The sequence below is a fragment of the Chiloscyllium plagiosum genome, chromosome 11 (genome assembly GCF_004010195.1).
Source record: "Chiloscyllium plagiosum isolate BGI_BamShark_2017 chromosome 11, ASM401019v2, whole genome shotgun sequence".
NCBI lineage: Eukaryota > Metazoa > Chordata > Chondrichthyes > Orectolobiformes > Hemiscylliidae > Chiloscyllium > Chiloscyllium plagiosum.
In genome coordinates, this window is record NC_057720.1 from 47721225 (window position 1) to 47737943 (window position 16719).

Consider the following 16719-nt stretch of genomic DNA (forward strand, 5'->3'; position numbering starts at 1 on the left):
TAAATTTGAATTATTGTCAAAACAGCAACCAAAACGCAGGTATCCATTTCTCAGCCAAATGTATGTATTTCAATTATCCAGTACACTGTAGGGCTGCCACCTAGTCACATATACAGGTGCTTGTAAGTTCTCAGTTCAGAACAGCATTCTCTCTCTCAAAGGTGCAGTACATACCTTCAAGTTCATAACAGTACCAAGATGCAGAACAAATTCTCATCCACCTTGCTTCAGGTGTGTGTTTAAACTTCTGCTTTGGATGAAGGGTAGCTTATTACCATTTCCCATATGTCTCCTCTCTTTGTCTCATCAGGTTATGTGAAACAATTTTCTGTTGTAGTGTCTTTACTCTCGAGGAGATAGATTAAGGATAACTGAATCCATTTCACTCTATACTTCTACAGCTGGCAGAGAATGAATGTAGTAATCCCTGATATTTTGGCTAATGCTGTCAAAGGTTTAAAAATTCTAAGTCAGTGAAAATTAAAAGGATAGAAATTTCGTTTCAACTACATCTTGAGTCTTTTAAGTTATACTTAAAAGCGTAAGTGGTTGTAACACGAGTAAAGCTGAGATTATGACTCCAGAAATATGGGACACTAGATGCAAATCTATATCCTAGCAATTCTGTGTTGTACAGTTATGCTGCATTGCCATGTTTATTTTTTCTCTTCATTAGAAGATTCGTCAGTTAAAACAGTTCAGTACAGCAGAATGGTTCTCAGTGTTATATCTTCTACCTGATCTGTTATCACTTCCTTCAGACATAAAATGATCTTTATTTTGATTTTTTTTCCTTCTTTTTAAAGATCTGGTTACTCTTATAAAGTGGCAGTGGCTCTCTCCTTGTTCCTTGGATGGCTAGGAGCAGACCGATTCTACTTGGGATATCCAGCATTGGGCAAGTATAATTTAAATGTTTTCCTATGCCACCAGGACATCTGGGAGTTAAATGCATTTGTAACCAATAAGGTATATAATCAGAATGGCCATTAATTAATTGTTTCTCCGTTGATCATACGTTTGTCAAAAGATAAAAATTTGCAGGTTTATTATTCTCATTTTATTGTCTAATCCAATTAAGTCTGGAACCCATTCTTGTCTCGTCTGCCAGCTGATTCTAAATTGCATTTGTGTAATGGAGAAAATAAAGAATAAAACATGCATGGCTTGCATTAGAATTTATAATTAGTGTATCGATCGCATCATATCATTGTGAAATGTATTCCAAAGTGCATAAGGTAGGAAACAATTTCTGGAAATTCAAGTAATCAACCCAGCGTACATTTTGGAGCAACTTCAAACTATAAAACAAGGCTTAACATTTAGTAATCTGTTCAGATTTTAATTTTGTGTAAATACTGTAAAAGGATACTATTTAATGTGAGCTATGACTATCGTGTCAAATTCTGTGTTCTTAGAGAACTGGAAAGGAATACATTTTTCCAATAATATCCTTGATGCTTACGTCATGCTATAAAAAATATAGAAATATCTTTATCTTAATTGAAGAGGTCAAGAATCCAAATAGTTTAAAGTGAAGATGTTTGAAAATTATAGCTGTTCTTCTTGGGCAATTCCTCAGCACTCGTGCTGTTTTTCACTTTGAGGTTTTTGGATCCTGAGGCAATGAAACAGTCTCACACAGGACCGCGTATTCTAGCATAGATTGTGCAAATGATATTTGATAAGGCGGTAGGTGGGATGCTTGGATTTTTGAATGCACTTGGCCTCTTCTTGTACCCATATAGTTCGTACCTTTGTGACTGCTTCTTCATCAACTTAGGCAGTGTTGAGAAAAGATTGCCACTATTCTGTGGGAATGTTGCAACTTTTCAGAACAGCTTCGAGTATGACCTCTGCTCCACCCCGTAATCACTTGCCATGATGAAGCTCAGAGCAGAGAGCTTGTTTTGGAACTCTTGTCAGACGTAGACAATGTGACTCATTCAACACATTAAGCAGTTTGACTGTAATCAGTGTCTCAACATTTGTTATGTTATCCTGAGAGAGAACCTTGATATTGAAGCCTCTGCAACATCCTAAAAAATGGCTTGTGATATTTCTCCCTGAATTTGAGGTGTCTGCTGTGCATTGTACATGTTTCCATCACATACAGGATGGTAGATAACACCACAACCCAGCAGACTATGAACTTGGTGTCAAGTTTGAGGTCCTTACCATCAAGCAATATTTTTCTCTGATGTCATCTGAGAAGACAAAAGACTTATTATCAATGTTTGCCTTCACTAAGATGTTTCCAAAGTACAAGAATTTAGATTAGATTACCTACAGTGTGGAAACAGGCCCTTCGGCCCAACAAATCCACACCGACCCTCCGAAGAGAACCCAAGCCCCCTATATTTACCCCTGACTAATCCACCTAACATTATGGGCAATTTAGCATGGCCAATTCACCTGACCTGCACATCTTTGGACTGTGGGAGGAAACCGGAGCACCCGGAGGAAACCCACGCAGACACTGGGAGAATGTGCAAATTCCGCGCAGACAGTTGCCTGAGGTGGGAATTGAACCCGGGTCCCTGGCGCTGTGAGGCAGCAGTGCTAACCAATGAGCCACCGTGCCGCCCTTGATCCATGTTGTCCAATAGCTCGTCATGGACCTTGACAGGGATACATCTTTGTATGGCGGGAGCAAGTTTGTCAAGGACTTGGAGTTCTAGATATTTTGCCTCAAGCCTATTCTTTCAAATAACCTCAGTGAATGCATTGACGATGATTTGGAGCTCGGTCCTTAAAAATGTTCACATGAAACAGCTTCTGTATACTGTTGCTTGATGTTGGCAGTTGAGATGATGGTTTTTAACTGGAGCCAATGTAGGTTGAATAGTTTCCCACTTGTCCTGTAGAGAGATTCAATTCTGGTCAAGAGTTCGATAGTGTTGGGATGGAGTGTTGTGATGAGGAAGAAAACATTGGTGCAATTACACAGTCTTGCTTGATTCCGTTTTTCGCTTGAACTAGATCCATATGTGAGGTTCACAGCCTGCATGTTAATCTTCTAGCAGACTGACAAAGGTGACAAAATTTCAGGAGATTATCCCAGATAACCGTAGCTGAGGCCTTTGAGATCAAAGGTGGCCATGTATAGAGGTTGCTGCTGCTTGACAATTTTTCTTGAATTTGGCTTGCTGAGCTGATGTCCACTGACCTGCTTGATCAACAGAATTATAACTATGACTCCTGTAGGAACTCTTCAGCTATGGAGGTGATGGAACAGGATTCTTGCAATGATCTATCCCATGGCAGACAACAGGGAGACCCTACTGAAATTATGCTTCTGATGTCTTTCAGTATGCTTCCTCCTTTTAGCTGAGGTCATGTATTTGTACGAAGGGTTTCTCCATCAACCAAACCTTGTGACCAGACTATTTTGATGAGAATCCCATTATGCGTTAATTTTATACATTCGCAACAATTGAATGGCCTTTTCAACTTCACATCAGGCTGGAGTTTTCACTTGGAGCATATACACTGACAACTATGGTATATTGTTTTTGGGTTAGGGTGAGCCAAAGGGTCATGTGACCTACAAGAGAATTCGTTGAGACGATCTGTGGTTTGTTGTTTAAGATGCCCCATAGAGTTGGCATTGTTCTTCAGATTTACCTTTGCTGAAGAAGATGTATTCTGTGAGTTGACCATCTCCTTGCTCACCATATCCTTGCTCAGTGTTAAAGAGTTTCAAACAATAGTTAACACGGAGACAGTTCAAGAGTCAAAGAAGGCAAAGACATTATTCTTTGATATTCGGAGAGAGATACTGCTTGAGGGAGATTATTCGGTGAAATAAGATTTTTTTTAACATTCTTAAACAGTATGCCATTGCTCACATCACCCATAATAGTATGAGACACTTACAATATTCATGTCTCATTTAAAGATTCTAGTTAAGATAAATGGATTCTATTGTAAGACTAATCAGGCTTCTGCTGTGACTATGGCTCTTGAAAATACAAACAGATTTCCATTTACAGCAATTATCAGTAAATTACAGCCCAGTTTGGGTTCTGTCAGGGCCACTCAGTGCCTCGCCTCATTATATCCTTGGTTCAAACAGAGACAAAAGAGCTGAATTCCAGAAATGAGGTGACACTGGCAGCTATTGATTCCTGATGAAGGGACTTTGCCCAAAACGTCGATTTTCCTGCTCCTCGGATGCTGCCTGACCTGCTGTGCTTTTCCAGCACCACTCTAATCTTAGCTCTTGGCTCTTAACATCAAGGCTTCATTCAACCAAGTGTGACATCAAGGATCCCTCGCAAAACTGGAATCAGTGTGTATCGGGGGCAAACTCTCTGGTGGATGGAGTCATATCGAGTCATATAAGAAGATGGTTGTTATTGCTTGAGCTCAGCCATCTGAGAGAAGTGTCCAATGTCCCAACCATCTTTAGCTGCTTCATCAATGACCTTCTCACCATCATAAGGTCCGAAGTGGGAATGGTTGCCGATGATTGCACAATCTTCAGCACCATTTGCAACTCCTCAGATACTGAGCAGTCGATGGTCAAATGCAACAAGATCTGAGCAATATCCAGGCTTGGACTGACAAGTGGCAAGTAACATTCGCACTACACAAATGCCAAGCTATGACCATCGCAGTAAGAGACAATCTAACCACTACCCTTGACATTAAGTAGTGTTAGATTAGAGAAGTGCTGGAAAAGCACAGCAGTTCTGGCAGCATCCGAGGAGTTCACCTTCCACCCTACCAACCTTCGCATAAACCAAATCCTCTGCCGATATTTCCGCCACCTCCAAACGAACCCCACCACCAGGGATATATTTCCCTCCCCACCCCTTTCCGCCTTCCGCAAAGACCGTTCCCTCCGTGACTACCTGGTCAGGTCCACGCCCCTATAATCCACCCTCCCATTCTGGCACCTTCCCCTGCCACCGCAGGAATTGCAAAACCTGCGCCCACAAGAGTGATGGAAAACACTCCATTTACCTGGATGAGTGCAGCCCCAACAACACTGAAGAAGCTTGACACCATCCCGGACAAAGCAGCATGCTTGATTGGCACTACATCTACAGGCGTCCACTCCCTCCATCAGTGACACTCAGCAGCAGTGTGTATTATCTACAAGGTACACTGCAGAAGTCCACCATAGATCCTCAGACAGCACCTTCCAAACGGACAAACACATTCATCGAGAACGACAAGGACAGACATATAGGAATACCACCACCATCAAATTCCCCTCCACGCCACTCGCTATCCTAAACTGGAAATATTGCAGTTCCTCCACTGTAGCTTGGTTCAAATCCTAGAATTCCCTCCCAATTGGTATTGTGGGTCAACCTACAGAAGGTAGACTGCAACAGTCCAAGAAGGCAGCTCACCACCACCTTATCTAGGGCATCTAAGGATGGGCAATAAATGCTGATCAGGCAGTGAGGCCCACATTGCACAAATGAATTTTTTTTTTAAAAATCCCTCTTGCATTGACAATTTTCTACTTGTTGTGATTGCTCAAGGACTTAAGTATACGGATGACAATGTTATCTCTGCACTCTCTGAAGAAAATCTTTAATCCCCACTTAATGCCTCAACTTCAAGAAGACTGAAGTCTTTCTTTTTTATCTACCTATCCAAGGCAAGTTCTGTCCATCCCTCCAGTCGGGTTAACATGGAAAACTTCACAATCGTGGAGCATTTCCCTAACCTGACAAGCTGCCTCTTATCAGCGGGAGAGCCAACACACCACCTTTGAGCGCCACCTTTGGATGCCTATAGATGACAGTCTTCAAGGACTGTGACATCTGTACTGTTATCAAGATACTTGTGTAAGAGGCTGTCATTCTTCCCATTCTTCCATATGGTTGCAAAACGTGGACTACGTACAGATGCCACCTCAACACCCTTGAGAAGTACCATCAATTCTGGTTGCAACAGATTCTCTGCATCATCTGTGAGGACAGGCATACTAACATCAGCATGCTTGAAGGAGCTGATAGCATCATCATCAAGACCATGATCATCTCAAACCAACTCCACTAGGCTGGCTGTATATTTAGGATGCTTGTGTTGTAACTACAAAGCAAATCATCTTTGCGCACCTCAAAAAAGGCATCCAAACAAGAGGGGAACAGACATTTCAAAGATTCCCCTGAAGGCTTCCCTCAAAATGCGCGGAGGTTTGGATGTTTATGTGTGGAAGATTTTTGTCCAGAAGAAACTGACTTTGAGGAACCTCATGTTTGAAGAGACACAATGCTTTGAGAATTGTGGCAAGAGGAAGTATGATAAAGGAAACAGAGGAAGGAATGCCAGTGATCAAGGCCAAGGAACAAGTCCACTTTCTAGAAACACGTGCCAGATCTGTTGTCAAAGACTGAGATCTAGGATAAAAGCAAATTACTGCGGCTGCTGGAATCTGAAACCAAAAGAGAAAATGCTGGGAAATCTCAGCAGGTCTGGCAGCATCTGTAAGGAGAGAAAAGAGCTGCCGTTTCGAGTCTAGCTGATCCTTTGTCATAGGGGATGTAGGCTCGGGCTTATCAGCCACACAAGGACCCGCATGACCAGTGACTCAGAAATTCCTAGCTGGACATTCGTACTTAGTAGTGAATGTTTGCTAATTACAAATTGATTATTTCTCTTTCTGTTTCAAGACTATCTGATTAGTCATTATTTCTTAAGTGTTTTTCTGAATTACCATCCTATGTGCATTAGTGTGATGAGGTCCCCTTCATAGTTTTAAAACAGGTTTCCGTTTTGTTTTAGCAATCATTTCTCTGTAGGATTAAGAAAAATTCCTTGCTTTGCACATCTTATGGCCCTGTCTTCCTTTGTAATTTAGAGCAGTTCTTGGTTTTGAGTTAGTTAAATATGTCCTGACCCTTTCAATGCCTACTGCCATGCGTCAACCCTGAATCAAGCTGGCAATTAACTTCTTTATCTTTACCTCACTTTACTCAGGGCAGTAAGGGTAATATGTGCCAGAATTCCCCTATTAAGATAACTTTGGTATGTTCAGGTTGTCCATAAGAGTCCTGATATTCATTTCGAGACACTGGAACATGCCTGTATATGGGTTCTTTTAACATAAAGTGGCATTGCACACTGAATAACAAATGTCCTTGTGGAGGATGGTTTTTGTTCACGCAGGGAAAATAGAGACTGGTGAAGACTAAACTCCACTCAGTCGGCATAGACTAGTGTAATGTTGCCCTCACTACACGTAACCTCCCCCACAAAACAGTATTATACCCCCAAGAACCAGAAATCCCAGTATTGCTCAGTCTTTGCAGAATGCACATTGTCTGAACACCAATAAATCATTTTAGCATAAAGTGGCTTCTTTTTATGTTAGTCACACGAAAGATTTACTAGGTCTTCAACAGCAAGGTGCCATCGAGAAGATGGATCATTGGACTGGAGTAATGAATCCCCAAATACCACAACCTTACTCATTTGTTTTCAAAAACCATTCTTTCAAATTTCATTATGTTGGTGGTTTCATTGTAATTGTTAATTCAAATCTATTATAAGTTGGCAGCAGTAGAGTTGGTAAACTTTATGCATTAAGCAAACAAAAAGCAGGTGCAACATTTTCTATTTTGTCTTGTTTATTTGTCCAATACTTCGAACACTTTGGTTATTTAGTGACTAGATAATTCAATGCAAATTACTTAAAATTCCTAAAAGTATTTGAGTTTTTTTTAGTTAAGATAAAGTTTGCGTGGATAGGTGTTGTAGAGACTAGATTACTAGAGTAGATTAGATTAGATTACTTTACAGTGTGGAAACAGGCCCTTCGGCCCAACCAGTCCACTCTGACCCGCCGAAGCGCACCCACCCAGACCCATTCCCCTACATTTACCCCTGCACCTAACACTACAGGAAATTTAGCATGGCCAATTTACCTGACCTGCACATTTTTGGACCGTGGGAGGAAACCGGAGCACCCGGAGGAAACCCACGCAGACACGGGGAGAATGTGCAAACTCCACACAGTCAGTCGCCTGAGGCGGGAATTGAACCCGGGTCTCTGGCGCTGTGAGGCAGCCGTGCTAACCACTGTGCCACCGTGCCGCCCACAAACAACTCCTGAACATCTCCTGAAATTGCAGCATCTAAACCTAGTGGTTCAGATGTTGCAAGCAATGCAGAAATCGTCAGATCAAATCCAAATAAATTTTGAAATTTGTGGGATACCAAAAAGATTATAAAAATTAACTGGCTGCTGTTAGTGACGCAATTTGATACCCTCTCCTTAATATGCAGTAACTCTGAGGGTATGCTACTCAAGGCATGCCATTATGAAACAAACAGAAGGAGGGAAATGATTGTACAGTCCTTGTAAAACAAAGTCCTGTCTTTTAAGTGATGATATCGTGGGCATAAATGCCAAGCTGCAAAGACAATGAACAAAACTAGCTATCCATGACTGACCAAGTCCTAGGTCGCAGCAGCAGTGCATTTGACTATAGGCTGTAACTTCATGGTCTGGCACATTTCTTACTATTCCAGTTGGCAGGCTTGAAAGTTTCTCAAATGTATACAACTTTGCTATGGAATAAGGCAGAATTTTTTTATTGTAACAATGACAAAATTCCTTGCATGCTGACACAAAGCAACCCAGAGACAAAGTTGTTCCACAACCAATTGGTCAGAGCAAAGCTTGGTGATCTGATCACACAAGGTGGGAATGGTGTTGGAAATCTGGGTACCTGCATGAATGTGTACCACCTCAGCATTTTGGAATTTGGCATCTGACTAAGAGGCAGGTGTTTGAAGGCAACAATTGGAGACACCTTTAGCCAGAACCAGGAAGTTGGAATGATAGCAGCTAGAGCATATGCAGTAAATTGTATCGCAATTTACTGTGAATTTTAAGGGTAACGGAATGAGTCTGGGTGGGTTAATCTTCAGAGGATCGGTGTGGACTTGTTGGGCTTGTTTCCGTATTGTAGGGAATCTAAACAAAATGTGGACACCCACTATGACCATTGTTAGTTATGTAAGCTCTAAATTTGAAAAATAGTAAAGCAACTGTTCCTGTACTGTATTGAATAATTCTTTTCAGATTATAACACTTTTTTTTGTTTTGGCTGCTTTGAAAAGACAACTTCTGATTTTGACTAAAAATATTGTTATCAGTGTGCATTTCAACTTGTGGATTTAATTCAAAGCCTTACAATTAGCATGATAGAAACAATTCCAGAGGTCCGTGATTTATGAAGATTTGTACTCACGAGTGTGATCCCATGACATTAAAATATTTCCTGTACTTGCGAAGAGCTGATTTCCATTGTCCTGCATTGTGTTCTGACTTGACTGCAAATTGATTGTATTATAGATCCCCCCCCCCCCACCAATAGTCAGCAGGAATTTGAGATCTCAGTTAAGAATAGGGTGGTTATGGTAGGGGATTTTAACTTTGCAAATGTAGACTGGGACCGCTATAGTGTTAAGGGTTTAAGTAGAGAGGCATTTAAGTGTGTATAAGAAAATTGCCTGAATCAGTATGTGGATGTACCAACTAGAAAAGGTGCAAAAATTGACCTTCTCTTGTGAAATCAGGCAGGGTAGGTGATTGAGGTGTCAGTGGGGGAGCACTTTGGGGCCAGTGACCATAACTCTATTAGTTTTTAAAATAGTGATGGAAAAAGATGGACCAGATCTAAAAGTTGAAGTTCTAAATTGGAGGAAGGTTAATTTTGACAGTATTAGGCAAGAATGTTCAAAAGTTGATTGGGGGCAAATGTTTCTAGGAAAAGGGACGACTGGAAAATGGGAAGTGTTCAGAAATGAGATAATGAGTTCAGATACAGTATATTCCTATTAGGGTGAAAAGCAAGGCTGGCAGGTGTAGAGAATGCTGGATGACGAGAGAAATTGAGGTTTTAGTTAAGAAAAAGAAGGAATCGTATGTCAGTATAGACAGGAGAGATTGAGTGAATCCTTAAAGAGTATTAAGGTGGTAGGAGTATACTCAAGGGAAATCAGGAGGGCAAAAAGGGGACATGAGATAGCTTCGGCAAATAGGATTAAGGAGAATCCAAAGGCATTTTATAAATATATTGGAAGGACAAAAGGGTAACTTGGGAGAGAATAGGGCCCCTCAAAGATCATCAAGGCAGCCCATGTGTGGAACCACAGGAGATGGGGGAAATGCGAAGGAGTGTTTTGCATCAGTGTTAACAGTGGAGAAGGACATGGAAGATATAGAATGTAGGGAAATACATGGTGACATCTTGAAAAATGTCCATAATCACAGAAGAGGAGGTGCTGGATGTCTTAAAACTCATAAAAGTGGATAAATCCCCAGGACCTTATCAGGTGTACCCTAGAACTCTGTGGGAAACTAGGGAAGTGATTTCTGGGCCCCTTGCTTAGATATTTATATCATTGACAATCACAGGTGAGGTGCTGGAAGACTGGAGGTGAGATAATAGTTGGTGCCACTATTTGAGAAAGGTGGGAAGGAAAAATCAGGGAACTATGGACCAGTGAACCCGACATCGTTGGTGGACAAGTTGTTGGAGGGAATCCTGAGGGACAGGATTTATATGCATTTGTAAAGGCAAGGGCTGATTAAGGGTATTCAACCACTTAAAATTACAACAGGGTGGATTTGACCAGGCCTTTTTCTCATGTTTTAGTTAAAAAAGTAGGGGAGTAGTCATTCTCATTCAGAAGAATCTTCCTTTCAAAATCTTAAGCCAGATAAAAGATGAATCTGGACAGTAGATACTGATCAAAGCCCTCATAAATGGAGAGGAGTATGGGATTTTGAATCTTTCTTCCCCCCGGCACACCCCTTCAAATTTGTAATGGAAGCGTTCTCCAAGTTGATGGCTTTTGGGGGCCCCCCATACAATTATAGGAGGAAATTTTAATAGTGTTATGAACTGAGAGACCGGTAGGATACCCAAGAGTATTATGGGTATATCTCTTAGATCTAGACAATTGGTGGATCTGAATAAGGAGCTAGGGCTAGTAGATGTGTGGAGGTGTCTTCACCCCCCCGGGCAGAGACTTTATTTTCTACTCTAAGCCACACAAGTGTCATACTAGAATTGATATGTTTTTTGCTCCCTCAACCCTTTTGAATTCCATATTGTCCTGCAAAATAGGTAATATAGCAATCCCTGATCATGCCGCAGTATATATGGAAGTTAAGACTAGGGACAATAGGACAGACCTCCGACATTGGCGTATGGATTCTTTCTTAATGAAGGAGAGTAAATTTATCAAATTTTTTTTCAGGAATTCAAAACCTTATTGGAAATTAATTCAGGTACGGCCAGTAACCAGTTGACAGTGTGGGAGACCATTAAGGCTTATGCGCGAGGTTTGATCATCTCACATTCTGCGACCCAGAAAAGACAAAAGGCAGAACAACAGTGCCTGCTAAAGGCTCGCTTGAAGGCAGCTGAGACAGCGTATGTTGATAGGCCCTCTATTACTAAGCTACAAAGGACCACAGCCCTTAGGACAGCCTTGAATACCGAATTTACCCAAATAGCAAAGAGGGAAATATTATTTGCAAAGCAAAGACTATATGAATATGACAACAAGCCTGGCAGATACCTAGCATATCTTGCTAGGAAAAAAAAGACTCCTCAAGCTATCACGTCCATTAGGGAAAGTGGTTGTGGTTGTAAAAGGATCAAAACAGCCTTTAGAAAGTTCCATTTTGTATTGTATAAATCGCAGGACTGTGAGGATAGAACTAAGAAGATGGAGTCCTTCTTTAAAAACTTGCCCTTTCCGGATTTAACCTCGGAGCAGGTGTCAATCCTGAATGCCCCCCTGACAACCCAGGAAGTACTCGACGCAATTAGGCAGCTTCAGAGTGGCAAAGCACCTGGACCAGACAGATTCCAGGTTGATTTTTATAAAGAATTTATAGGGGAACTGGCTGGTCCACTCATAGACATGTATAATTACTCACATAGTCAGGGCTGCCTCCAGCAAATATTTCCCTCATTCTTAAGGCCCCAGAAGATTACTCATCATATAGACCAATATCCTTGCTAAATGTGGATTTTAAAATCCTTTCTAAAACGTTAGCATTAAGATTGGAGAGGGTCTTACCAAATATCATAAGAGTGGTGCAGGCTCGAAGGGCAGAATGGCCTACTCCTGCACCTATTGTCTATTGACTATTTCTAAGAGGATCAAACAGGGTTTATCAAGGGCAGTAGATCAACTAACAATATTAGAAGGGTCTTAAATATGATACAAGCCTGTCAACAGGAAAGAATACCGGGGATAGTTGTCTCTTTGGATGCAGAGAAGGCATTTGATTGGGTAGAATGGTCATATCTTTTTTACACACTGGAAAGATCCGGTGTCAGAGGGTATTTTCTAAATGGGTCTCAATATTATACAATGACCCCAAAGCAGCTGTGATCACCAATGGTTTAGGTTCGGATAGCTTCAGTATGGATAGGGGCTGTCATCAGGGGTGTCCTCTCTCACCGTTATTATTCACGCTAATAATTGAACCACTAGCGGAAACTATATGAATCGACTCTAACGTAGTGGCTACGAGGGTTGGTTTGGGTAAACGTAAAATCACTCTCTTAGCAGATGATGTCCTCCTTTTATTCAGTAATCCTTTGATATCCGTGCCCCGCCTAATTCAAGTAATAAATCTATTTAGTATGTTCTCAGGCTATAAAATCAATTTTATGAAGTTGGAGGCCATGCCGTTGGGTGGCCTCGCTAGTATATCCAATTTATTGGACGGATCTTGCTTTCCCTTTCGGTGGTCACTGGAGGGTTTTCTATACTTATGTAGTTTTATCACCCCAGTATTTGGTCAGCTGTATAAAGCCAATTTTGTGCACCTACTAGAGAAATTAAGGCAGGACCTTCACCGCTGGAGAGATCTCCCAATATCCTGTTTAGGCAGAGTAGCTCTAGTTAAAATGAATATTATGCCTCGTCTCCTATATCCTATGAGAATGCTTCCTCTGATGTTGCTGACACTGGCGTGGCGTAAGCTACATGGCTGGCTTGGTTCCTTTAATTGGATATATAGCTGGCCCCTTATCAGATTAAAAAAAGCTGCAGCTTCCACAAGCAAGGGGAAAACTGGATCTTCCAGACTTTAGGAGGTATCAGTTAAGCTCTTTATTATGCTGTGTAGCTGATTGGGTCTCTTGTGACCCACAGTCAAATTGGTTAGACATTGAGACCTCCCAAGGAAAATGTTCCCTCATCAATCTTTTATTTTTAGATAAGATGAGAGCTATTATGGACTATTGCAAAAACCCTATTGTATTAAATACATTTAAAACCTGGAGGATAATGCGGCAAGATGAGGGTAACCTACAAAAAACCTCTCCTTATACTCCTATAGTGGGAGCATTGGGTATTCAGCCAGGGCTGACAGGCGCTATATTTAAAACCTGGAGGTCCAGAGGTATCGCTTGCTTAGGGGACCTGTTCAATGGGGAGGTTATGATGTCTTTTGAGCAGTTGCACCAGAAGTTTGGACTTCCTGATGGAGACCTTTTTCGGTATTTCCAAATACAAGATTATATACAGAAGTAGACCACATTATTAGACAGTCCCTAAAAATCGGATAGGGAAAGAAGAGTGCTATGGCCAATGGGTCCATCCTTGGTCAGTACTCTTTATCACTCATTACATAACGAGGTATCAAAAGACATGGAACGACTGTTTAAAACATGGAATCAGGAATTGGGGTTAGAAATCCCTTTAGAAAAGTGGAAGGACATCTGGAATAGAACCCAAGCTATTCAATTAAAGATAGGGCTTATATAGCACCTGAACGACTTGCAAAATTTAGGATAGGAACATCCCCAATGTGTCCTAAATGCAAAATAGAAGTGGGCACACTCACGCACTGTTTGTGGACATGTCACAAAATCCGTAGACACTGGGACAGAATAGCGAATGCTCTGACAAAAGTCTTGGGAACGGAGATTAGATTGGATCCAGTGTCTCTTCTCCTGGGCTTTTCAAATTTGCCCTCCCTGGATGTGCACGGGAGGGAACTATTTTCCATTCTCTCTTTTTGTGCAAGATAAAATATCTTAGTGAATTGGGTAGCTGAGGGCCCTTCAGGACTTTCGAATTGACACAGGTTAATCATAGAATATACCCCCTTGGCTTCCTCACAAATATGGTGCACCAAAAAACTGAATTATTCTATAAAGTATGGCAGCCCTTTCTGAACTATATCGACGCAGATATTTCAGGCATATTGTCAACGGCTTTTGTCTGGCTATGGTAGCGGTTCTAGCTGGTCCGGGGATCCCCAGAAGGAGGTATCCCCTATGAATATGGGTTTTATTATGACTTGATGTTAATCCATTTTGAGTATGTACTTAATTATTTAATTATTCTGTTATTTTTCACGAGTAATGTATGATATTCTATTTTATGTTTTGGTTGTTTGCAGGATAGATTAGTAGTTAGTTGGGTTTTTTCTTTTTTTGTGTTTTTGTTTTTGTTTATATATATTTAATTGTATATTAGTGTTTATACTTGTTTGTATTACTTTGTAATTTTGTTAAAAATGTTTAAAAATTTCCTTTTTTTTCAATAAAAATACCTATTTAAAAAAAAGGATATTCAACAAGGCTTTGTGCATGGGAAGTCATGTCTCACGAACTTGATTGAGTTTTTTGAAGAAGTAACAAAGAGGTTTGCTGAGGGGCAGAGTAGTGGACGTGATCTGTAAGGACTTCAGTAAGACTCTCGACAAGGTTCCTTATGGTAGACTGGCTAGCAAGTTTAGATCTCATGGAAAACAGGGAGAAGTAGCCATTTAGATACAAAACTGGCTTGAAGGTAGAAGACAAAGGGTGGTGGTGGAGTGTCACTTTTCAGACTAGAGGCCTGTGACCAGTGGTGTGCCACAAGGATTGGTGCTGTGTCCACTGCTTTTCATGATTTATAAAAATGATTTGAAAATAGGAGATATAGTTAGTAAGTTTGCAGATGACACCAAAATAGGTGGTGTAGTGGACAGCGAAAAAGGTTACCTCGGAGTACAACGGGATCTTAATCAGATGGGCCAATGTGCTGCGGACTGGCAGATGGAGTTTAAGTTACATAAATGTGAGGTGCTGTATTTTGAAAAGGCAAATCAGGGCAGGACTTAAAGACTTAATAGTAAGCTCGTGGGGGGTATTGCTGAACAAAGAGACCTTCGGGGTGCATGTTCATAGTTCCTTGAAAGTGGAGTTACTGGTAAACAGGACAGTGAAGAAGGCATTTGGTATGCTTTCCTTTATTGGACAGAGCATTGATTATCGGACTTAGGGGTCATGTTTTGGCTGTACAGGACATTGGTTATTGGAATATTTTGTGCAATTCTGACCTTTCATCTATTGGAAAGCTGTTGTGAAACTTGAAGAGGTTCAGAAAAGATTTACAAGGATTGGAGGATTTGAGCTAAAGGGAGAGGCTGAATAGGCTTGGGGCTGTTCTCTCTGGAGCGTCAGAGGCTGAGGGGTGACTTTATAGAGGTTGATAAAATCATGAGGGGCATGAATAGGGTAAATAGACAGGGTCTTTTCCCTGGGTTGGGGGAGTCCAGAGCTAGATGGCGTAGGTTTAGGGTGAGAGGGGAGAAATTTAAAGTGGAAGGGACAACTTTTTCACACAGAGGGTGTTGCATGTATGGAATGCACTGCCAAATGAAGTGGTGGAGGCTGGTACAATTGCAACATTTAAGAGGCATTTGGATGGGTATATGAATAGGAAGGATTTGTAGGGAAATGGGCCAAGTGATGGAAAATGGGACTAGATGAGGTTGGGATATTTGGTTGGCATGGATGGGTTGAACTGAAGGGTCTGTTTCCATGCTGTATACCTCTATAACTCTCTGATCTGCGAGTGAATTCCAGAATGATACTGTCTAATTGTGCTACAGCAGCATTCCAGCATTCCTTCTAAACTTGCATGTTCTTGAACCCCCCCCCCCCCCCGCCACAAAATCATCTTTGTGATTTAAGTAATTGGGTAGCTATTGGAATTGGAGATTATGTGCTCCAAAATTATTTCTAACCATTAGAAAAGAAATACATTTATTCACAACCACTGGATACCTGAAAGCATTTTACAGTCAGTGAACAACTCTTACTTTATTGTGTTACAATCTCCATGGGAGACTAACAACTTTTAGAAAGAGATTCAAGATGCAGTTAACTGTTGAAAGATTAACGTGTTAGTGTTCCCAGTTTTTTAAAAAAATTTTTATAGATATTTTTATTAGAAATTTAACATTTTTACAAGTTTACAAAAATAAACAATACTCTCAAATATAAACATTGATATACAATTAAATCAAATATACAATAGCCAAAATTTAACAAAAGAAGGAAAAAAAACCGAAAAAGAAAAAAAAAACTCAACTATCTACTAATCTAACCTATAACTAACCAGAGTGTATATTTAAGTCTCTTACATGCTCGGAATGTGTTAACATCAGATGTAATAAAACCCGTATTCGTGCGGGATTCCTCTCCTAAGGGGCCCCAGACCAGCCAGGTTTGTAATCTCAATTAAATAAAAGCCCTTGTTAGGATAGCCGAGATATCTGTGTTTATGTAATTCAAGAAGGGCTGCCATATTTTATAAAATAATTCGGTCTTTCGGTGCACCATATTTGTAAGGAAGTCAAGGGGAATACATTCCATAATTAATCTGTGCCAATTTGAAAGTCCAGGGGGGCCCTCAGCCACCCAGTTCACCAAAATA

General features: G+C 40.8%; 1 protein-coding gene across 3 annotated transcripts in view; it reads left to right on the forward strand.

Annotated features, from left to right (window-relative positions):
• tm2d1 (TM2 domain containing 1) overlaps positions 1-16719 on the forward strand; it is a 113693-nt gene that overhangs the window by 20120 nt on the left and 76854 nt on the right. For all 3 annotated transcript variants that reach the window (XR_006312978.1, XM_043699261.1, XM_043699259.1), the window contains exon 5: positions 807-898. Coding sequence is in view for 2 of the 3 variants with exons in the window: in XM_043699261.1 (XP_043555196.1) it covers positions 807-898 (92 nt within the window). In the remaining variant the exon portion in view is untranslated. The remainder of the gene's footprint in view (positions 1-806; positions 899-16719) is intronic.